Below are 24509 nucleotides of genomic sequence, written 5' to 3'. Positions count from 1 at the left end.
ACAAAAAGGAGGAGTATAAACATGTTCAACACACCTATCTAGAATCATCAGAAAAACTGACTCACTGACAGAATGTGATGTGGGTTGCAGGATGAGCTGTAAAGTCAACATACAGAATAAGTTAAATTACTTGCTTTTCCCGTAATATATTTTAAATTGCTCTAATAAATTACATATTTTCAGTAGCTGTAAAAATTACAATATATACCTGATAACAATCTATAGGAAAAAAGCATCCTTTCACTTTTTATTGAGTTTGTATTAGGATTTCTGCTGTTATGTGGCGAGAAGGAAGCTTTGGTTTTCTCACGAAGTTAAAAGTCTTTCTGCTTATGAACAGGAACTTTATACTCTCTAATATTTTTAAGAGGTATGCAACAACAACAAAAAAATTAAACAAACAAGCTACACTTTATACATTTAATTTACACTCACAGTAGTCACATAAATTAGTAGCACAAAAGTATATCACTAGATTGAAGCTTAAGATAATTCTATGAGCATCTGTACATACGCTTTAACATGGTCATGACAAATGTGTATTTGGATACATCATAGATCTGTTGGAGTATGTTCAGAGGAGGGCCACAAGGATGATCCAGGGGCTGGAGCACCTCTGCTACGAGGACAGGTTGCAGAAGCTGGGATCATTCAGCCTTGAAAAAAGAAGACTTCGAGGGGGACCTAATAGCTGCCTTCCAATACCTGAAGGGAACCTACAAGAAGGCTGAGGAGGGACTTTTTACAAGAGTGTCCACTGATAGGACAAGGGGAAATGGGTTTAAGTTGAAGGAGAACAGATTTAGATTAGATCTTAGGAAGAAATTCTTCAGTATGAGGGTGGTGAGACTTTGGAATAAATTGCCCAGAGAAGTTGTGGATGCCCCCTCCCTGGAGGGGTTCAAGGCCAGGTTGGACAGAGCCTTGAGTAGCCTGACCTAGTTGAGAGGCGTCCCTGCCCATGACAGGGAGGTTGGATTAGATTATCTCTAAGGTTCCTTGCAGCCTATGCCATTCTATGATCTTTAGAACTCTTAGGATTTGAAATAACATGAATGGATAAGACATGAAAATAACAAACTGTTAGAAGAATATTGCACAACATGAAGGGCACAGAAACTTACTCAGTGGATCATTTTTCTCCTATAGAAGTGTGTATCTGAATTACCTCAAACCAATTTTCTTACATTTGCATACTTTACATGATCAAGAAAATATAAAATTGCAGTCAGAATGATAACCCGTACACATATCAAGTAAAGTGAAAATTTTGTTATTCTTGAAAGCACTCCTAACAGTATTATACAAGCTGAAAATTCTTTAGCTTTTTAACATTAACGATCACTGTTTTAAAAGCAAGAACAATTATTATGATGTACTCCCATGGTGGAAGCTTTAACTTGCTGTTATGTGGCAAATGGTATGTCAAGAATTGATGTAAGTAATACTTAACGTCAGAATTAACTACTATCTTAGTCAAGACTGTAGTCAAATTAAAGTCACAACTAGAATTAGAAACACATCTGGAATAAGGTTAAAAATTTATGTAGTAGGGCTTATTACAGTTATATCTAGACAATAATATTGAACAACTTTTGGCCATGAATGGTTAAGGACTATTCTCCTCATCATGTGTAGGCAACAACTCATGTATTCCTTGAAGCCTTTCATTGAACAGAGCACACTGTATGAAGCAACTGCAGTTCTGTCCTAACTCCCTACACAATTGACAATAATTTAGCAGTGTTACAAAACTACTGATAAGTATGGCAACTATTTCAGTTAATTCTCCCACATGTGTTGATGAGGGCTATTACCTGCTAATCTATAAAAAGATTAAAGAACCATTTGAAATACGACCCTTTTCCATACTGTTTGAACTGGCAACTTGCTTCCTTACAATCCTTTAGAAAAAGCTTTATGTAGCAACAAAATTAATTATCACAACCACGTAAAACATTTGAAAGTTAAAGTCCTAGCACATGTTCTACTAATCTGAAAAATATATGCTTGGTTAGAACACACCCTTTACCAAATTCAAGTGATTAACAGTTTAATGGGTTGGCTTAATTGTACACTTCAGAATAGAAGACATTGCTTCAGTTTCTGTAACTGTTTCTAAAGATGCATCAGACTGTCCACATTGATTTTGTGTTCACGTCAAACATTCACATCATATTGTGTAAGCACACAAAGGAGAAGAAAACGCACAAACTCCTCTTAGATCTTTCTAAGAATCCTAGATTTTAGTTTTGTAGCATCAAGCAAGAGCCTGTCACAGAATTCATAAGAACAATGGCTCCTAAGGGACAATTCAAGCTCCTGTGGCTTGAAAAAACATCCTTTGGGTTTTCCAAATGGCTTTTCAGCATGCTAACATGTTGATTCTGAATCACCGAATCCAAGAATGGTTGAGGCTGGAAGACACCTCTGGAGAACATCTGGTCCAAACCCCATGCTCAAGCAGGGTCACCTATAGACAGAGAGCCATTTCCAAGCAGCCATGTCCAGCATCTCCGAGGATGGGAACTCCACATCTCTGGACAACCTGTGCCAGTGCTTAGTGACTCTCACCATAAAAAAAGTATCTCCTGATGTTCAGATGGAGCCTCCTGTGTTTCAGTTTGCGCCCATCACTTCTGGTCCTGTCACTGAGCACCACTGGAAAAAGTGCCTGGCTCCTTCTTCTATGCACTCTTCTTTCAGGTGTTTACACACACTGATGAGATCCTCCTGAGCCTTTTCTTCTCTAGGCTGAACAGTCCCAGCTCTCTCAGCCTTTTTTTCCCCCCTCATATCAGATGTACCAGTCCCTTAATCATCCTAATGGCCCTTTGCTGGACTCTCCCCAGTAGTTCCATGTCTCTTCTATACTCGGGAGCCCAGAATTGGACACGGTACTCCAGGTGCGGCCTTACCAGTGCTGAGCAGAGGGCAAGGATCACCTCCTTCGACCTGCTGGCAACACTCCTCCTAAAGCAGCCTCAGATACTGTTTAGCCTTCCTTGCCATAGGTCCCACTGCTGAACTCCCTGTATTCTTTGAATTAAAAGGTTATCTAGGAAACCCTTCATATTTATGAGTGAGGACACTGAGATCCTTATGAGATCTTCAGAGCTTGTATTCTCTTCCATGTGCAGTGGATCCATCTGTTTTATAAAAAAAGTTCTTCTTGTAGAACCTGAGTCCCACTGGGTACAATTGAGTCTACTGTGTGTACGAGCGGTTGCAGACCTGTAAGCTAAGAAAGCCCATGACATAACCACATCCCTTTAAAAGTAAGGTATTTTCATATTGTTGTTTGTAAGCAAGTCCGGAACTGGTTGATAAAGTTAACTTATAAAAGTTAACTTTTTGCATCATCATCATAGGTTAGGAATTAAACTAGAATAAAGCCTAAGCAATAGGCACTGCATATGCTGCACAGCCACAGAAATAACCCTCGAAAATTACATTCTTCATCCCTCTGAAGAAAAAATTCCGTATCTGCTTTTCCCCTTTTTCTGAATGCAAAGCAGTTCATCAACTGGGGTGGGTTTTTTTTGCTATTACATCAGAGTACGAGAGCCAATCTCAGAGGAATACAGCTCCGGATTGCAAGTTTCAGGTAGTAAAAATCCCACTTGCTACAAAACAAGAACCTGACCACATAACGAAGTATGTAGTGAAAGTGGAGAATCAGTTTGTGTTGACTAAACCAAGTGAAACAGAGAAGTAAAATGATCAGCTTTAATGATCAAAAGGCAGTAATATACTATGCCTCTCAATGCACTCATACTCTTCAGAATTAACACTCAAGATTGAGGTGAAAAGTGCAATAATTTTTTTTAAATTGCATGCATATATTAATTTTCACAACAAATTTAGGATGATACATAAATACACAACAGTACTACCTTAATAAAACAGTTTAGGGAAATAGAACCTCAAGAATTCAAAAGCCTCATGGTTTAAATTCAAATCTGTAGCACGAACATTTACAGAAACTCATTTATATCCAAGATCTTTATTGTAAGACAATTCTGAGAAAAAACAACAAATTAAAGGTTTATACAAAAGGAATTTGCTGAAAAAGTAACTACCAATTTATGATTGGGAGTGCATAAGACATTTGGTACAATTAAGGCATTTTTAAATTAGGAATAGACATTTTTTTTTCCCACCAAAAGCATTCATTATTTCATCATAGCTCAAAATGTATTTTGTCTTATCTTTTGCTAACAACAACTAAATCTGTGTAACTGTTTACACAAAATTAATAAACTACTGAGATGCTACTGGATTTTCTTCCTTAGATTCTTGTAAGATCTAAGAGTATCCGATAAGATAAAAAAGCATTTAAAATAAACTACTGTCCAGTTTTCCCCAATATATCCCTAAATAGTTTTAAACTAGTTACAATGTAATTCAGAACTTCAACAAATTATTAGTCATACAAGCAAAACTGCTTTATTCTTTGTATACAAGCTACACCTACATCCGACTTGGAAGGATGACTGTAGCTGCTGTTGACAAGCCTGAGCTAGCTTACAACTGTCCAGCCTGATACCAGCTCAGCCGTGGCTCAGGGAAGGTGGCCACGCCAAGGTTTCACTGCCCCATCTCTTCTGCACCTCCTTCCCCAAGCACGGAGTAACTTTTACAATAGCTTTCAACCAGGCAGACTGACAGTTTTACAGATAACTTGGGCACGTTTATTCAAACTTTAGTCACATCTCTGACAACAAATACAGTTTCTATCTCAGAATTTTTCTTTAAAAATCTGATGGACAGTCTCCATGCTGTACTGCGATTCTTAAAGACACAAGGCTGATCTTGCAAATAGGTTCCTTAAGTCTTTTGAAAAAGACCTGCATGGATGTTACTTAATAGAAAACATGTAAAGAAGTCATCTTTAACAGCAATGGTTTGAGCTAGCCCATTTTACTTCGCACTTAGATGGACTAGAAAAGCTTAGGCAATTACAGAACCTTAATTGTGGTGACAGTGACCTTCAACTCAAGGTGACAACTTGTCAAATTGCTATTACTTCCGGCACTGAACTAAGCAATCAAGTTCAGAAAACAAGTATTCATAGCAACTTAGGGACCATGCTGCCTACATGTAACACGATAAAAGGACATTTGTTTGGGTTTTTTTTTCCTCAATAACGAGGCACTAGGAAAATATTTGCCTACCAAAGCTTTTAAACTTTCGCATTCATAGAGCTTTGATTTTGAAGTCATTTAAAACTTGTGAAAGTGTGCTAGTGTTTCTTCAGTGCTGAACCATCAGTTACTAGAATAAGTCATTCTGTGTACTCAATTGATGATGAATCAAAGGCTGTTTTTTTCTTTTCAGCACAAAAGTTCAGTAGAGCACAGCCCTTGTTACACAAATCAACCATCGTTTCACATTATTTTCCTATTCATTCAAACTTCCTCTTTGTAAAAGAAAGTTTTTAAGAAATAAATTTATCTGTTTTCATGAGGTCCTTTATGAAAACGCCATTTTTAACAAATAAGAAAAAAGTTAAAGACAGGTCTATTCAGGAGCATTTTGCACTAGCCAACAAGACGCTGAAACTTGCTGTGTTGTGTTGCCCTCTTCAGGTCGACAGCACTTATATTTTCTAGCTCTTTTGCTTGACGAGTCATTGCATTTCAACTTCTTTCCTACAAATTTTCAGATTTGCAGTTCCAAGTACAGCTAACTTTACCTCTCTATCCCACCAGTGCTTAAAGCATTTTTGATCTAAAATCCTATCAAAATAAACTTTCATTTCGGCCTCTACGTTTCCCTAACTTTGATACTAATCTTGAGGATTATGAAAATACCAGCTAGTGTTTGAAAAGATGACTAAAATAACAATTGCAGCACTGGTAAGCAAACCTCATGACAAGAGGCTTAAAGAGTTCAATTGATTCAGCTTACCAAAGAAAACCGAAGCTACTGAAATCTCCCCATAAGTGAACCTGGAGGTTAGAAAGTCAGATGACTTTAAAGTGGTGTAAGGCAAAACAAAATCCAGAAACTGAAGTTTAAGTCAGACAAATTCAGCCTTGAAACGCAATGAAGGCTTTTCACTCAAAACAAAAAAAGATTTTAATAGCCTACCAGCATAAAAGGATGGATTAATTATTACTTGAAAACTTTACAGGTGGACCCAGTATCTTTCCAAACAATCTGTTTTGATCAGTTTTTGAGTAGTTGCCATAACATGGGCCAAATTGTAAAGCTGATTTGCATCCTTGTGATGGGTTTTGCAATTGATTATCTGAGCTCTGTCAATTAATGTGGAAATACGAATAAAACAGTCTTCCATTGCTGGGAAAGGGCCATGCTTGGGCTTCTGATTCATTTATTAAGCCAGATGTTAATAATGTCTTAGAATACTTTATTTTCCCCTCCCACCTTGCTATTTTTAGAGGACAGGTCGTGGTAGATATTTAAATCTATTTAGACATCTCAGTACTGCAACTTTGACAGAAAGAGCAAAGTGTTGGATTCAACTGATGTATTAAGTATGGAGAATTTCACTCACATTAGTAAGGCAGATAAATATCATAACAATTTGTGACTGTATGATTTAATCACAACATCTTAAGAGACTTAGGATAGCAAAAACTCGTTCAAAGCTAAGGCCTACTATGTAATTAGGCAACAAAATTAATAGCCTAATCAAAACCTTTAGAAATAGAGGCAAACGAAATGCTCATTCCTTTACCATGGCATATCCCAGTACCCAAATAAACAAGCAGCAAATAAACAATCCCATCATGCCCTTTTGGGCTGGCAAACACACAAGAGCCAGCCTGTCTTAAGCCAAGTGTGACTCTAGAAAAGCTCAGAAGAACAGACTCCAGAGGAAAGAAAGAAGATTGACAGGGAGAGAGCAAGAGCAGGTGGGTAAGCATGACACAGGGAGAGAGCAAGATACCAAAACTCAGAGATGAGTGCAAACTAAGTGCACAACAACTGAGACTCAGAGTGCTCCCATCTGCAGCGTCAGACAGCGGACAGTAGTTCAGCAGGGTAGTCTCTATCAGCCCATAGAGACTCCTCCCTGGTGCCTGACATGCCCTGTTGTCACAGTGCCTGCAGCCAAAGACGGATCAAAAATCACTATTTTTAAACCGTCTCTCATAGACAAAGTTTCCACCCATGTCAAAAGTTCATCTGGTACAAGTTCCGGATGACAGTTTAGACTATGACAGCTGGTAATAAAATCTCCAAAACCTCTTAGCTAACTTAAAATTACAAATTAGTTGATCCTTAGTGATACTCAGTCTTTTCCTTCATCGTCTACAGTACGTGCCAGGATTCAGGTCCAATCTCAGCAGCTACACTTAAAAGAAGAGGTGCTGGACAAGGGCTTTTAAAATTACCTGTGGTTAGTTTAGTTCTGACTTATCCAAGCACGATGTTCATATTTTTGCCACCTTTCTCCCCCACACACCATCACATTCAGATACCACACGAGGTATGATTCATATTATTCTTTAGAAATGTATTTTAATACACAAGCTTTACAACTGAAAGACCCTTTGAGTTTTGAAAATATCAAGCCTTCAGTGAAAAGCATGTCAGATCACTCTTGCATGCATTTTTTCTGCAGCAACTTTTCCCAGTCACATCTAATCATTGCCAAGAATGATTTTTCTTAGTCGATATCATAATCTAGTACGTTTCTTTGAAGAAAAACAAATTCATTCACCTCCTACAGTCAAAACACAATCTAGGTAGTTCCCTTCACAGAATTTCCGTCTAATAATTTTAGGGTAGTGGAAGGTATGGAGATTAAGAGGAGGAACTATCCCCACTGAAGGCAATGTCGAGTAATTTCCTGTCATGCACCTTTATATCCTTAAGAATCTACACAAACACTATGTGAAAAACATAGGGAATAAACATCCACTGTAATACAAAAACCCAGGCTAAACTGGCTTTCAGGTATTTATCTAGGGATATGCAAGCAACCAATTAGAATGCAAAGCTGACTTCTACCAGCACTAATGGAAATTAAATGCAGAGTGGGGGTTAAACACATCTTAAGAAAACTTTTGAACCAGTTATTTCAGCATATGGAAGTCTATCACTAAGTACTGTAAAATTATGTTAAAACTACAGGAATTAATTCCTCGTTTGGAATCAAATTATAATCTCACCCTTCCTAACGCTTTCTGAAAGTTCCTTTAAATACATAGACTTTTATGACGAGCAGTAATCAGTACACAAACCAACAAAACCAAAAAATGCTAGAAACACCTGCATCCACTTTTTTAAAAAGAGGAACATGACTGAAAATGTTTAGAAATATTAAGAGCAGCATTACTGAAAATAATACACACCAACCTTCTAAAAGGCTGCCTCAGCATCACCTTTATTTGTGTTTGGTCTTCGATTCTTAGTTAGATATTTGGGGTTTAAACTATAGCAAGTAGGGGTTTCCATTGAAAAGATAATGAGAATCAAGATAAGTACTACTGGTTAAAGGGATAGATATTACTGAATTAGATTTTTTTTTTCCCTTTTCTTTAAAAAGCTTTACTAGCATGAAGTCATGTGATATCATACAACGTTTTCCTCATAGCTTAAAGGTCTGTACCTTATTCAGACAGCAAAATCTCCATTTCACAAACCCATTTACGTGATTTCTATGAAAAGACTTAAAGAAACCCCAATCACCTATCAAAGAACTAAACAACTTAGTTACCGACTAAACAAAATACTGTGAGTGAACTACTTCTGATACATACTTTTGATACTTACACAAACTTTACCATCTGCTATGATCTCTGACAGAATAACTGACTTCCGTTCTCAATCTAAGGTTTCACTATGATGGTAAATGTCTTATATCTAACACTAAAAGTGACTTCAGTTCCATTGCAAGATTGTATAGGTTTGTATGGTAATTAAAACAGTTATAAGGTAGTATCAGACTATTCAGTACTATGAATAAAGGACTCAAGAGTTACAGGTGGAAAACTTAAATGTAAATAGATGAAAATGTTTCCAAGATGAAACAGAGAAGAACGGTTTAATTTACGGAAAGGCTACACAAATTTTGTATAAGCTTTTAACCATACTGAATTCCAAACTTCATCATGACCTTAATGCTATAAAAACTAAGGGGACATCAAAAAACTGTAAGGAATTCCAAGGAACATGTCTCCAAATAAACTGTTGAGAAAAACAGAGCACTGGTGTATTGAAATAGAAAAACAATATTCAAAGCTACTTTTGGATTGCGAGGTATACAATTAGAAGACAAAGGTAAGAACTAGATGCAAGACCTATGCCATTACTTTCACCTTATAATGCCAACAACAAAAGAAGCCTACACAGTGGCTGAGAGAAAAGCATTGCTCCTGGAATGTTTCGCTTAGACCTTTCAGAGGGCATTTTGCATCCACAGTAGTCTTCATGGTTAGCAGTTATTTCTAATGACAGAATTAGCTTTTTTTTTAAAAAAAAAAAAACCAACAACACAACAAAAATATATTCTATGCCAGCCTTGGCACATTCTCAAGTATTACACACTTACAACACTATGAATGGTAATTACCTTAGAATAAACACAGTCTATTTTGTCTTTGCTAATTCATACAACCCAAAGGTCCGGCAAAGATGAGCATACAACATTCTACCATGATGTTAGAAAACGGAACGTATAATTCTCAGAACAGATTATGATATATGACACCTCAGTGAAAGCGTTTGGTAAAAGTGGTTTTATTTCATTGTCTCCTACCTGATAAATTCTAAATGGGATGTATCGAAATCCACTATCTTCTGGAGGATACTCCATGAGTTTTCGATTTATTGCCCAAAACTGCTCAAATTTATCTGTGAAGGTAAAATTAGATTTTGTTAATATTAATACCATATATTCTTTTTCACCTAAAAAACGTACATGAGACACAACTGGAATGCAAACTTTTCTTACAGAAATTTGACCTATATTATTTTCCCCACATTTCTATTCCCTGTTTAGCCTGAAGCCAAAGGTAAGTCATCTGCATTCTCCTATGAAAACACTGATGAGGCAACTTACCAAACTGAAAGAGAAAGCAACCTGAATTCATATTGTATCTCCCACTGTTAGGGTAATATTAGTCCACAAATTATGAATTTCATTACCGCAATCAACAGTGCCTGTTTCTCCACTCCCTGCTACTACTGGTCCACACTGCCTCACGGTTTGTTAAAAACACCTAATTGTTCTTTACTATAGATGAACAATAGGTGTAAAGTATAAAGAAACTAAAGCAGTAGAAAAAACTTCTTGAGGGGTTTACATTTGAACATGTAAAACTTAAAGTAATCTGCAACAACGTGTGATATAATCAGAAAATATACTGCCAGTTTCACGACACAACCTGAAAATAAAAGTTTATGTTTGAAACACGTTTTTTTTTGTTAATGTTATACAAGTAACTAGGTTTAGTAAAGCAGCCCAAGGCAGCACACCTATTTCATCCTGTTCAGACATTACAAGAACTGAATAGTTTATTGCGCTTAAGATGAATTAAGGACTGCACAGGCCTAGAGCAGCAAAGGCTTTTATACATGCAAATCAATTACTCAAGTCAAGCAAACAACCAATACCAAAAGCGACAGAAAGGAACATGAAGAGCTAAGATGAACAAAGCTGCCGTTAGCGTTAATGGAGAAGGCAGCTTTAGAAGGAGAAGAACAAGGAACAAGTCTCCTTATAGGCCCTAACTCTCCAAGAAACCAAACACAGCAGACGTTTCTTCACAAGGAACACACAGCTCCAATCTTCCCTCCTTGGCACAACATTCAGCCAACTCTCAAGAAGCCTGGCAGTATAAATGCTACAGAATTCAGCCCCCACTGAAGCAAGGTAAAATTCAGAAATCTGTTTGCAGAACAAAGGTTCTTCTTGCTTCCAAAACTGCCAATAATAACTAAAGCAACTGCCGAAAATTAAGAGTCTGAGATTTGCTTCGCTCCAGTGTGCAGCACAGATGACTGTCAGAGCATTAAAAGACATAGTTAATACATATTGCGGAGTTTATAAAACATTCCTTTTCCTGACTGAATGTGACACAAGGCAGGAATCTCCAAGAAACTGTAAAACAAACTCCTGCCAGGTATTCTGCAGGAGCATTTCCTGATACTTATCTCTGAAAGTACTTCCACACCCTTGTTTCCTGATCAGCTGGAAGCGTCTCTTGACATGCACTTACCTGTGCTGGAGCCAGCACCACCAGGCAGGCACCTGCCCGAGATGAAGAGCTGCCGGGACACAGGGTGCTCCCCCATGGCTCACCAGCTGGGAAGCTCAGCAGGTGGCAGTGACAGTGATGACCCTGGAGCTGACTGTACCAAAGCAAGCCTGCATTTGGGAATCACAGCCTAGAGTCAGATGTTACTCTTACAAGGTCTGACATGAAGAACGACCGCATCCTCCTGTCAGCGGGAAGGTGAGGATGTAGCACACTTCCCTCATCCTTGGAGACAGCACTGAGAACAGCTTACAGCTTTCACTACAGATTGTGTGGACAGGCATTCTACTGTAGACATTAAGACATTAATCGATTTATACTTCAATTACCACTTCTGACTATAAACTCAGTTGATAAAACTATTAATTATGGTGATACATGAAACAAAATAATCAAGACCTACTTAAGCCAGTGAGCTTCAGCAGACTCTTAAATAAGGAATCTACATATTTGGAGACATCCTACCTGAACAAAACTAAAACAAACATCAATTTAATTTACTTGTTTAATGCTCATATTACAGTAACTAGGGAAGTTGGATAAAGAGTTTACTGTCTTCAAAATTCAATAATGATAAGCAACACATCTCATGGATCAGAAGAACAAGAAATTCTGAACAAGTAACAGACTTATGGTGGGAGCTTAAGTATATTGTTCCTTGTGGCATATATGGCAAACAAGTGAATCTTTGAAAGACAAAAAAGGTTAAACAGTGGTAATGTATAGTTAACTCACTTCTGTTCTTCATTCCAACTTCCTCACCTCCCAGAAATCATGCAGGTAATCTTATTTAAGGCAGTAAGGCATACTGCCTTAAGTATACTTAAGTAAGGTATACTTATTTAAGTATAAATTTATACTTCTCAGATTATTCTCTGAGCACTCAGACAACGCTCAAGACAATCTATTGTTTTATCAAGATGTTTAAAGTTCTAATAATTTCTGTAGTTTCTAAATATAACAGCAATAAATCTCTAACAGTTGAATGACAAACTTGTTGCATTTTGTAATCAAGTATGTTGTGGCAATCCACCTGATATCCCAGGGAATGAAAAACTTTCTAGTAAATTAGCTAGACATAATGGAGTCAGATATCTTGACATGTGTACAGCACTGTCTGAAGACATCTAAGCTAATTCATCCTCATAATCTTACATTGCTGTCCTCCAAACATCTTTTCACAGATACAATATTTTTATGCCAGGAAACTGAGTTGAGTGTAAGAAAATTAACACAAATTTTTAAAGCAAGCAGCAGGAAAAGGCTATCCAGTTTGCATACTGATACATACGACCTGGCAAGAGCTTTTATTAGCATCAGGAGCATTGGCTGAATGCCAGAATCCTAAAGCTCCAAAATACAAAATCTAAAAATAGCTCTTTCACAGAACCCTTAAGACTCAAAGCTTAAAACAAATAAAAAACCCTGACACCACCCAACACCCCTCCCTCAATCCTCTTGAAAATATAAGTGAAAGAATTAATCATTCTCCCATTTTTGTGTTTCAGTACCTCCTATTTATGCAAACCAGACTTAAGCTATTAATGCTACAACAAGCTATAAGAACTAATTAGCCCTTTGGCTAGACAGGACTTAAAAGACAGAAGGTGCTGGCCGGAAGTTTGACAATCAAAACAAAACTGAGTTTTCATCAAGCTGGTAAACAAGGAAGAGTTCTCTACCTACCAGCAAAAGCACTTCACACTCTCATCTCCCTCCCTCATGAAAAGCTTATGCAGTTTACATGATATCTAAACTCTTTTAACAGTCAAATCTGATTACTTTTAATTTCCACGATCCATCTGTTTTTAAGAAAGTTCTTGACTGATGTGTTGAAGAGTTTCTGTATTAGCAAAAAACAGTACTTGCAAAAGGCAGATGTTCATATCTGAATAACAATATTTAAATTAACAGCTACAAGATTCGAACAGAATGAGATTAGTGACAGTATAAAAGTTTCAAATGACTCTGCTATCATATTTCTTAAACAAGAGAGGATGGTTGCTATATAACTTTGCCTAAAGTGAAATATAAAAAATTTTCTCTATTTTATGTCAAAGATCAGAAAGTTAATAACCAAATAATGAAGGAGACATCCAGTTGAAAAATCTATCAGCTAAATCACTTACATTTATAAATATTCATTCATCAGAAATGCAGTCACTGCATGTCCAAACACCAGACAGACATCAGCCTTCAGTACCACAGAGATGCACAGAATCTAAGGAGAGCTTTGGAAATATCTATTTACATATACAGAAATAGTAAGAGTCGGCAAAACTACAAGGGCTTAATGTCATCCATAACAAAAATCTCAGTACACAAATCCATTAAGCGACAAATTAAGTCTCAAACATGAATTTACAAATACAGTGTGTCATGTTTGCACTTAGAGTTCAGTAATCTATCACTGAAATTGTTCATGCCTTTAAAGCATCCTTTAAAACAGTCAGGGTTTTTTGTTTTAAAAAGAAGGCTGTTAACAGGAAAACACTTTGAGAATTGTTGTTTCCTCCATTAAGCAAGACTGGAGAGCCTTTAGCAGTCATTGACAATAATCCAAGTTTGTAACTGTTACTTTAAAAAGTTGTTAGCAACTCCAGTCACAGTTTGTTGTTAATAAACAGTAACTGCTGAACCTTTTACTACTAAGCAGTGTTAACTAAGGGTTAGCCAGGCTGAAATTTTGAAGGATGGGCCTCTTTCTCAGGCTGACAGGTAATGTTCTTCAATCAGAAAAATTCGTTTTATTTGTGCTAGCATGTAACAGTCATCCTCTGACACTCAAGTGCTGTCGTGCTTCAAATAACTTGAAATTTCACAAAGGTCTTTGTTAGATGCATCTCTTTCACCCACCTGACTCTCTACAAAAATCGTAACCAGAATGGATCACTAAAAGGGTGAAGGACACCACTCAAGTGCTTGCAATCAACACATGCATTTCAATGTAGCATAGCTTTAAATCAGCATACACAAACAAAGAATACAAGCAATTATCACAGAATGAGAAATTATATCTGCAAGTAACTTGCGATGACACAGTGGTCACAGCCTGTGGCCAGTTAAAATGCAGTTCTCACAGTAGAACAGCAAGCAAAAGAACTAAAACAAACCACCTTAATCTTTAAACTTATAAACAGAAATATCTTAATAATAAGGAAGTACTCAGTTTCTATATTTGACACTGATGTAACTGCTCTCAGAATACTGACTTTAGAAGGGGATGTATTTCAGGAAGGCTGCAGAGAAGGTTTAAATAATGGAAAAAAATTAAGGCAGAAATGAGGGAGATATTGTTTAAATTCAAAGAGGAAATGGTAATTCACTGTTTTTATCTTCCAGCATCTTTAGTCAAAAAAGTGAACAAACAGGTGTAGCCCTCAGGGTAGCATATACACAGGAATTTTTGTCTGGACTATTCACGGTTTCCTTTTAAAGACATCTAGTTGAACAAGTTTTAAAAATGCTTGGAATTGAATTGTATCTCTAGTTCTATGCAAGCAATACTAATTTGCTGTTTGCATAAAAATTAGTCCAATCCTTGAGTTTAAAAAAAACACAAAATATTTTTTGTTTATTCTCAGTAGTTCACTGCTGTCTAATAACTATATGAACCACAGAAACGATGCACAGCTAGAAGTACTTAGGTAGAACCAACCATAACATTAACAAAGATCGATACTGAAGACTCTCCAAGTGATATATCAGAATCATAGAAAAATTTTAGATCAGAAATGCTTTTGGAGGGCAAGCTTTGGAATCAAAGCTCCTGCCCAAAAAAGAGCTGTCTACACAAAGTTAAATGAGTTTACTTAAGGCCTTGCCCAGCCAAGTTTTGACCATCTCCACGGGTTTCCACTCGAATCACTTTCACTCCTCTGTCCCAATAACCCATCAGTATTCATAGAATCATACACTAGTTTGGGTTGGAAAGGACATTTCAGGTAATCTAGTTCAAAACCCCTGCAATAAGAAGGGACTTCTTCAACTAGATCAGGTTGCTCAGAGCCCCGTCCAACCCAACCTTGCATGTTTCCAGGGATGGGACATCTACTACCTCTCCAGGCAACCTGTTCCAGTGTTTCACCACTCTCATTATAAAAAATTTCTTCCTTATACCTAGTTTAAATCTACCCTCTTTTAGTTTAAATCCATTGATCCTCATCCTATCGCAACGGGCCCTGCTAAAAAGTCTGTCCCCATCTTTCTTATAAGCCTCCTTTAGATACTGGAAGGCTGCTACAAGGTCTCCTTGGAGCCTTTTCTTCTCCAGGCTGAACAATCCCAACTCTCTCAACCTGTCTCCATAGCTGAGGTGCTCCAGCCCTCGGATCATCTTCATAGCCCACCTCTGGACTTGCTCCAACAGCTCCATGTCCTCCTTATGTTGGGGACTCCAGAGCCGAATGCAGTATTCCAGGTGGAGTCTCACAAGAGCAGAGCAGAGGGGCAAAATCACCTCCCTCGACCTGCTGGCCACACTTCTTTGGATGCAACCCAGGACACGGTTGGCTTTCTGGACTGCCAGCGCACATTGCCGGCTCATGTTGAGCTTCTCATCCACCAGCACTCCCAAGTCCTTTTCCTCAGGGCTGCTCTCAATCCATTCTCCATCCAGCCTGTTCTTGTGATTGGGATTGCCCTGACCCAGCTGCAGGACTTTATACTTCACCTTGTTGAACCTCATGAGGTTCACATGGGCCCACTTCTCGAGCTTGTCTAGGTCCCTCTAGATGGCATCCTGTCCTTCAGGTGTGTCAACCACACAACTCAGGCTGTGTCATCCACAAACCTGCTGAGGATGCACTTGATCCCACTATGTCATTGATGAAAATCAGTACTAAACAGTAACGAAAATCTTAAACAGTAGAGTCCCAATATGGACCCCTGAGGAACACCACTCATCACTGACCTCCATCTGGGCATTGAGCCATTGAACACTACCCTCTGGATACTATCATTTAACAGATTCCTCATCCATCAAACAGTCCACCCATCAAATGCATATTTCTTCAATTTAGAGAGAAGGATGTCGCGGAGACCCTGTCAAAGGCCTTACGGAAGTCCAGATAGAAGACACCCATAGCTTTTCCCTTGTCCACTAATGTAGTCAATCCTGCCACAACTTGTAACAGTTTTCTTCTGCACATGCTCAACTCCACTGCCAATGGAGGCATGCATGAGAGGTGTTTGACTCCATCTACTCCACAAGCCTTCCTTTTAGGTAGTGGAAAGCAGCTGCCAGACCTGTATTCAGCCTCCTCATCTTCAGGCTAAACAAGGCAGTTCCTCCACTCTCTTCTAATACAGCATATGCTCCAGCCCCCTAATCATCCTAGCAGCACTCTGCTTGACTCTTTTCTGTTTGCCAACATTTCTTTTGTCCTGGGGTCCCAAAGAGGACACAGCATTCCCCACACAGCTTTGCAAGTCTTGAGCCGAAGGGAATAATTACTTACCATCTGGCTATATTCTGGGGGGTACAAGGGCTAAAGCAGCTCCCTGGTTAATCTTCATTTCTGCACCACCACATGACAGACTTAAGTTCAGCTTGTTGTTCACAATTACTTCCGCAAAGCTCCTTCTCAGCCAGTCCCTAGCTTGCCCTGATGTATGGGATTTTTTTCTGGTGCAGGACTTCATACTTGCATCTGTAAGCTTCAGGAGGCTACTGGTGGCCTCCAGCTTGTCATGGTCCCTCTGAACAGCAGATCTACCCTCCAGTGTGCCAAATGCCCCCTCCAATTTTTTTCCTTCAATCATAAACAAACTCAATAAGGGTTTAATCAGTGGCATACATATAAACAAATAAACTGTACTGTGCAGACGGCTACAGCTGCAAGGATACCAGTATATTTTCTTAACATTAAAGTAAGTATACTTACTACTGACTTGTGCTCTAACAAGCATTGCGTCAACTGCTAAAGCCAAAGGAGTGTTCTCAAAATTTAGTATCAATTTTCTTTCCACATTGTTTCCAAGAAGACTAAGACTCTACATGCATACATAGTTCTGCTGACTATTATAAGATTTTAACAACTTTTATAAAAAGTTAAATTTTGTGCAGTATGCCTCAAGCATGAAGCAGCTTTGTTGATGAAAGAAACAAATTTTAAACACTTCAAAACTAATTGTAGCATGCCATTTAGAAACAATATTTACAGCCTGTTGCTCTCATTTCTCAGCTATTTAAAGACCTGTCTCTAAATGACTTTAGGCCATCTAAACTCATTGTTCTTATTCTTGTACAATAAAAACACAGATAATTTTGATTGTCAAGGACTTCAGGAAGACTGATACATATTTGACTCTCACCGACTACTACAGTTCAGTGCCAGCCTTTTGAGAACACAGTTTGAAATACTGGTATGGCATCATTAAAACTAAGATTATTTCTTTTTCTCCATATTGTCACCATCCACAGTTCAAATATTCTTGCAATTAAATGCTATGGATATTTTGACACATCATGGTATATAACACAAATCCACAACTGAAGAGGGCACACAAGTTTACTAGTCTTTTCAGACTATCTTCACACACGAGTAATATCAGATACGGAGAGACAGGACCTTAGAACTGTTTGAATTAATGTCAGTGACAGAAGCTAGCTACAGAAATATGTGGAAATATTCTTTGTGTCATAGATAGCAAAGTAACGACATTCAACATGAATGTACATATCTGAAGCAGTCATAATTTTGCCTTGCAATTACACAACAGTCATTACCTGAAATATCTCCACTGCATATTGTGCCTGTTAGTCTTACATACCCTCCAAATTCGCATTCAGCTGGCATGTTACTATATAACACCACAGGAAAGCAACAGAGATTGTAAAATTTGAAAATAAAAAAACAAATAGGCTTTACTTGGACTGTCCATGCTCCATAAGACATGGAATCGCTACAAAAGTAAGCATCATGCTAACTAGCTCAAGTACTAATAATAGTCAAGTACAGTGGTACAGGCCTCAAGGTTGCTTACCTAGGTCTGTCACTCCCTTTTTAGTACTATTATCTTGTAATTGAATTAAATCAATTCAACTCTGCTTGCCTATATGCACTATAACAAGTTTCTAACAGCATTGTTTACAACCAGAGAATAACTAGGAGAAACTTCCTTATGTTAAGTTAGCTGTAAACTCTAGTTTAAAAAAATATATTAATTCATAAGCCACACTACAAAGTAAGCTACCGATGGAACCTAAAAAAAAATGGGGGATCCCTCTCCTAATACTGTACAGTTAGGTTTGAGATCAGTGTATTTAACACATTTTTTTATGCTATAATTTATCCATTAGTTTTCATAGCAAAGTAGTGTTCTGAAGGTTAAAAAAATAAAAGCATATTGCTTAAGTTTTGCAGGTTAACAGGACATTTTGAAAACTGTATGACAAAGCAGCATTTCACTCTTCAGATTATCTATCAGATCCAAAAAGGCCTTTCCCTCCTGTCTTTTAATATACACAAGGGAGCCATATTTTACCAACATTCTTTCCACTTATTAAATGTACTGACGAAACAGAAGTTTCACTTTAAGTACACTGTTACCTTAACACCACCTCCCTTCATTTCTAGGTCATCCATTTATCTGGAAAAGGTTCAGGGGAAGAAGATTATCAAGATGGACTACTTTCCTTTATTTAAATAAGAAAATGCATACATCCTACCAAATTTAAGCTTTCTGTGTAGACTAAAGGCAGGTGGTCTCAGCCACTTAAGCTAAAATGCAAGCTCTGACGACTATTAAACAAAAACATATAATCCATTTTTGAAAAACATAACCTACAGGTTGTGTAGGAATAGAGCAGCAGGGCTTATTACAGACTTCCCTGAATAAGTCAAAGAGAAAAGGACTCCTGACAATTTTACCCAACCCCCAGTTCTCTGCTTCAAGTCTAGATAACCTGGACATTTTAATTTCTTCTTTGCCTGCTTACATATACCCTGTTTATATACCTGAAAACAGTGCAGCGTATCTCCGTACCACTAAGCTATTTTGCTTTCCCTGTGCTATGCTTTTTTTCTAACACAGCTTTTCTTAAAAGTTAAGGAACTTTAAAATTAATGCATCTGTCAAATTCAGGAGTTTACTAGGAGAAAGTAACTTACAAGCATTTAAAATTGCAAAGCAAAAAATCCTCAACAACTAAAAGTTAATTTTTAAAATGAAGTCTGCTTTTTAAAGATACTTTGAAATTTAGTTAGACCTTACATGTCTTTCAGGAAATGACATATTTTGAGGAGGAGGGGAGGAAGGAAAGCAGGATGTAGTAAAAAGCAAAGGTTCTGCATCACTTACATTTAAGTAATACAAATTTAGAAAGATACAGTCAAAGATTCTCTCAATTTCAATATACCAAATATCTGAAAAAACTGCAGAAGAGAGGAGCAGTGAAGGCAGAGAATCAGCTTATTTGTGATTTGGGTTAAAGATGAAAGGCACACCTGCTTCCATAGGAAGTCTGGAAGGTGGCTATATTTCTGAAGTAGTAATATTCCAGGAGCAAGAGAGTCAAAATGAGGACAAAACACAAAGCCCTTGAAACTTTAACAGGTATATAAATTCAAACCGTCCAATATATATAAATAGATTATATGGTTGGCAGATTACCTGTGCCAAAGATGCAGAGACCTCCAAGCTTGCTCCCTCAGAGATTTAACAGTTTTCATTAGACACACAGACATCTAACACAAGAAGGTGAAAACACTAGAACGCATCTCTATCTCTGTCTACCTGTCTCTAGACAACCTCCTCTCACTGTGGAGACTTCAATACAAAGGAGCATTGCAAGTGCTGGGCTGCTGTTTGATCTCCTCCCTTTTCTGCCTTTGCACAGTTCAAGCTCTCCCTTGAGCCCACCGATTCCCACTGGCATTGCTAAAACAGCAGCTCTGCCCTCTTGTTGAGAGCGGTGCAGAGAAAGCCAAGGGGGGAATTCAGGCTGCCATCAATTCCCCACCTTGGCACTGTGACAAAGGGCAGCTGTGCAAGGAGGCACCAGGCCAGCAAAGAAGAGTAACAAGACAAAAGCCAGTTTCGGGGGGGATGACAGTTTAGAATCATGATGCTGCACCCATATGGGTGAAGCATTAGTTTAGTCATTTGTGCAGAAAGGGTAACAAGCCAGTAAACACTGCAGAACTGACACTGAAGTCTAGGTCACAACCCATTACCAGAAAAAAAAACACAACACAACCAATCAAACCCCAAACAAAAACCACCACCACCAAAAAAAACCCCACCCAACCATCCGAGAAGGCCTGCTGTGATGCATCTGATTCATTCTGCAGGTTCAGCATGTCTGAATTGAGCCCCAAGTCAGCACCAAAACCGTGCTGACTTTGTGCAGACCTATTTGAATCTATCTACACCACATCCCCTGGGTTCCATAGTATCAGCAACTCCACTGTTTGGTGTATGCCATGCTATCTTAACTCCAGAATAAGCAGGTATTGACACTAATTACAAGAAAACTTCATGCATTTCCAGAAATTTTTAACCACCAGCCCAAGCAATACACTCATTTTTAAAGCCCAGAAGAACTGTTTAGTCTTTCTTCACAGTTAACCAAACCTCTACAGATAGAAGATGGAACAATATTACCATTCTGGCAGCGATACAGGGAAGAAGAAATTTTGTGATTTAAAAGGTTTAAAAGGTTTGTTCATTCATTCTCCTGTTAAACTCCTTAAGACTTTCTAAGTACATATTGCCTAATTTGAGTTTCAAATGATGAGTTGAGATGAGAGATTTGTTCAGCTACCAAAGCATGCTCATCATCTCAGGCTGAGGGAAAGAACAGCAATGCTCCCACCAATTCCCTACAAAGATGAGAAACGTACATATCAAGCCTGAGTGGGCCACGCGTACACAGCACAAAAGGGATGCTGATAATGTATGACACTGTTTCTTTTTAGCAGTTCAAACATTTCTAAACAGGAACGTGATAACCCAGAACAAACACAACTTCTGCCCTCAAAAACCCAGGACTAGTTTAGATATGATTTAGAAAGAAATGCAAGAAAACACAAACCTGAATCTGTCCATAAGACAAGAAGGGGCTCACATGCATTAAGAGAGAAAATATTGCGTATTCTGAATGTTCGCATGATTTTTCTCCTTTAATAAGAACACTTCAATATGGTCACTGAACTTCTGGTAAGCTCTACAGTATGAATGTGCATTACATTCTTCTTCCATAATATTTTCAGTAAAATAATGACTTCATTGTATTTTATAATATATAAAGAAGCCTTAAAAAATAGTCATGAGTTTTTACTGTTTATTTCTCCCTCTCAAGTATCAGAAATACCAAGCCTCGTCTTCAGTGGTTTTAAAGGATGCCTGTGAAAATTTCAGGGTATGGTTGCTTATACCTCTCCACCACTGATGAAAAGCAGCTGTGTTGAACCTAAAACCCCTCCTTTATCAGAATCATTATATACTGAAGTTATAGATATTAATTCTTTGAACCATGGAAAAAATATAGCTCTCCCCTAAAAACAGTTGAGATTTCATTTGATCCTGAGTCATCACTAGGCTCACAGTCTTAATGTTTCAAAGCTAAAAGTCTTTATTTTTCCCACACAAAAGGCAAGGAAAAAAAAACACCACCCACTTGAAAATCCTCTTTATCCATGATAAAAATGGCCATAACACTATTAAAGCAAGAACAGTAGTAATGTCTTCTATCAATTCTGACCAAAGAATTTTAACAATTCTTCCAAAGTAATAGAGGTCACTATAGCTATATAGCCTGCCTTTATCACTTCCCTACCACAGTCAGACATCCATGATGCTGGTCAAAATTACAACAACACAGTCGTATCTGTCCCAAAGTAGTGTTCTAGCCAAGAAATACCTGGTTTATGGACAAAAATTGGCTAACTGAAGTCTGAAGAACAAGCAAAACCACAGCACAAGCAATAGACAGAATCTAAGTGTTTACCTTTCTGATTTGGTAGCAGATCAACACAAAACCAGAAACAGTGGGAGGAGAGATATAAAAGTGGTTATGAATACCTACCAGCTGTTACCAGCACAAGATTTTGTCACAAATTCACTATTACAGCTCTTCCCCTAAAACTGAAAAGTTTCTCATGCTAACTGTTCAAGTACTTCCTTCTTAACAGAAACATTTATACCAAATTACACTTGTAATTGGGAGTTACATTTCTCCAAACAAGCAAAATGGATTGTTTTTTTTTTTTATTTTTTCAAAAAATGCAAGTTTAATACATATCCTGTAAGTATTGCTGTCACTTATATCACTTCCTATATTTAAGAACTGAAGAAAATTGTTTGAAGTTTCACAGAAAAAAAAGACTGCAGATGCATCATTACTTACAAGGCAGTTATCACAAATGCTACTTTCTTTTCTTTTTTGTGGTCATTCATTCTGTTTCACAAAGAGATTTAAAATTATTACATCTCAAACGAAAGCCTATAAAAAACATACTGAAAGATACAACATGCTTAAAAAGAGTTTTCTTGGTTTCACAAGCTTTTCTTGTTTCTCTTTTATGAAGAGCTGAGAAATTAAAATTAGCATTTGAAAGTATTCAAAAGATTGTTTAAACTTCTCATTTAGCTGTCAAGATTCCACAGGTGTGATTTCTCATTAAGTACAGCGAAACCTTTTTGAAATCAACCTTGCCAGGCAACTTCTGCTCTCAACATTATAAAGCAAAACAGTAAAATTCTGGTTTCCCCTACAACTAAAGACACTCTCAGACAAATAATCAACTAAAGAGCCTAAGATGAGCACAGAAAGAAAACGCTATGTATCTGTTCTCTTACCTTACATATTGAGGGTATCGAGGTTCTACAACTTCTGGTTAAGAAAAGAACCTTAACTCATACCATTACATTCCATTGCCAACTCTTCTGCCATTATTATAACTCATTGTATTCATGTAACAACTTATTAGAGATCTTTTAGTTTTAATTTTAAAAAGCATTAATAAAAAGAGCACATGAAACGCACTGCTGGGAACACTTGAGCACTGGGACTAGGTGATAGGATTTCTTTTTGCCATAAAGCTAATAATTCTTGAAATAGAAAACAAAATTATGCTGGCATAGCATTTTGCTTCTCTTGAACTAAACTGCTTGCAAGCCAAATACTATTAGAGTAGAATACTTTTTTTCATAGAATTATTAAAATTGCAGTTTAAATTTATTTGTAACAATGTAAGCTTTAGGGAAACATCTGGTTTTATACCAATTCTGGCTTCCAGTGGACCAGAACTCTTTATTTACTGCTAATTCACAAAAGTAGATATATTATCAGTCAGTTTGCAGGCTAATATCTATACAAAACAGAATCTCTCAAGAAGTATTTTGAATTGAACCTGATAAAGTGCAATTTCTTACTTGATAAATTTTGCAGGTACATACTGCATTCCTGAAGATCTTATCACTCAAATGGGAAATTAAAGATAATACTTCCATTTCTAATTCTCTCCCAATTATATAAAAAAATAAAACCCAGAGTTTCTAATAAGCACTCAACCTTCAAAATTATTACAAGAATACTTTTAATATGAAAGGTAGTACGGCTAAACAACAAAAAAAATAGAAACCTCACACACTAACTAAACACACACAGCAAACCCAGACTAATTTGGAACTTCACTGTCTAAAGCAAACACATGCCTCAAGTCTTCTTGCATTCAAAGCTTCTCCTGTTTCATTTAATTTTCCTTATAAACATACAGGAAGATGTTAATTCTAAATGTTTAGTATTTTGTATCTTAACATAGAATAAATATCTTCATTCTTACAGCTTCTGTAAAATAAACTTACTAGTAATAATAATAATACAATGACAGCTTCAAGAGTTGAAGAAAATGCATTGTATCACCACCCATTCCAGACAGCAGTTTCTGAAGTGCTTACAAAGCTTTTCAACTTACAGGCCTCTAAGAACCATGATAAGAAAGAGGAGACACTAAAACCAAAATGTTATATTTTGCGCTGCAATATAGATTCATGCCATCTGTGCAAAGAACACTACTTATTTTAGAACATCCTGTTCTGAATTACTTTGCTGACTTTTTCAAGTCAATAATTATCTATGCAGAAATCTTTGTGAAAGCCACGATAGTATCAGCAACAAAAAAAATGAAATCTGGCACAGGGAAAAGTAATATTATTCATCTCCTAGGCAACTTTTTTTTAATATTTACCTGTATTGTTTATCAGTGACAATCCTTGAGCATAAACTAGAGGAGACAACCTTTTTTACTTTACAGTCCAAGACAG

The 24509-nt window shown here is 37.3% G+C and overlaps 1 protein-coding gene across 1 annotated transcript in view; it reads right to left on the bottom strand.

Annotated features, from left to right (window-relative positions):
* The window catches only part of ATG5 (autophagy related 5), an 82178-nt gene that overhangs the window by 34188 nt on the left and 23481 nt on the right, over window positions 1-24509 (bottom strand). Inside the window, exon 6 of the mRNA XM_086631270.1 lies at window positions 9737-9831. Within this exon, the coding sequence (XP_086487396.1) occupies window positions 9737-9831 (95 nt within the window). The remainder of the gene's footprint in view (window positions 1-9736; window positions 9832-24509) is intronic.

This window comes from Tauraco erythrolophus, chromosome 2 (genome assembly GCF_009769465.1).
Source record: "Tauraco erythrolophus isolate bTauEry1 chromosome 2, bTauEry1.pri, whole genome shotgun sequence".
Lineage (NCBI taxonomy): Eukaryota > Metazoa > Chordata > Aves > Musophagiformes > Musophagidae > Tauraco > Tauraco erythrolophus.
This window is presented reverse-complemented; position numbering and strand designations above follow the sequence as displayed.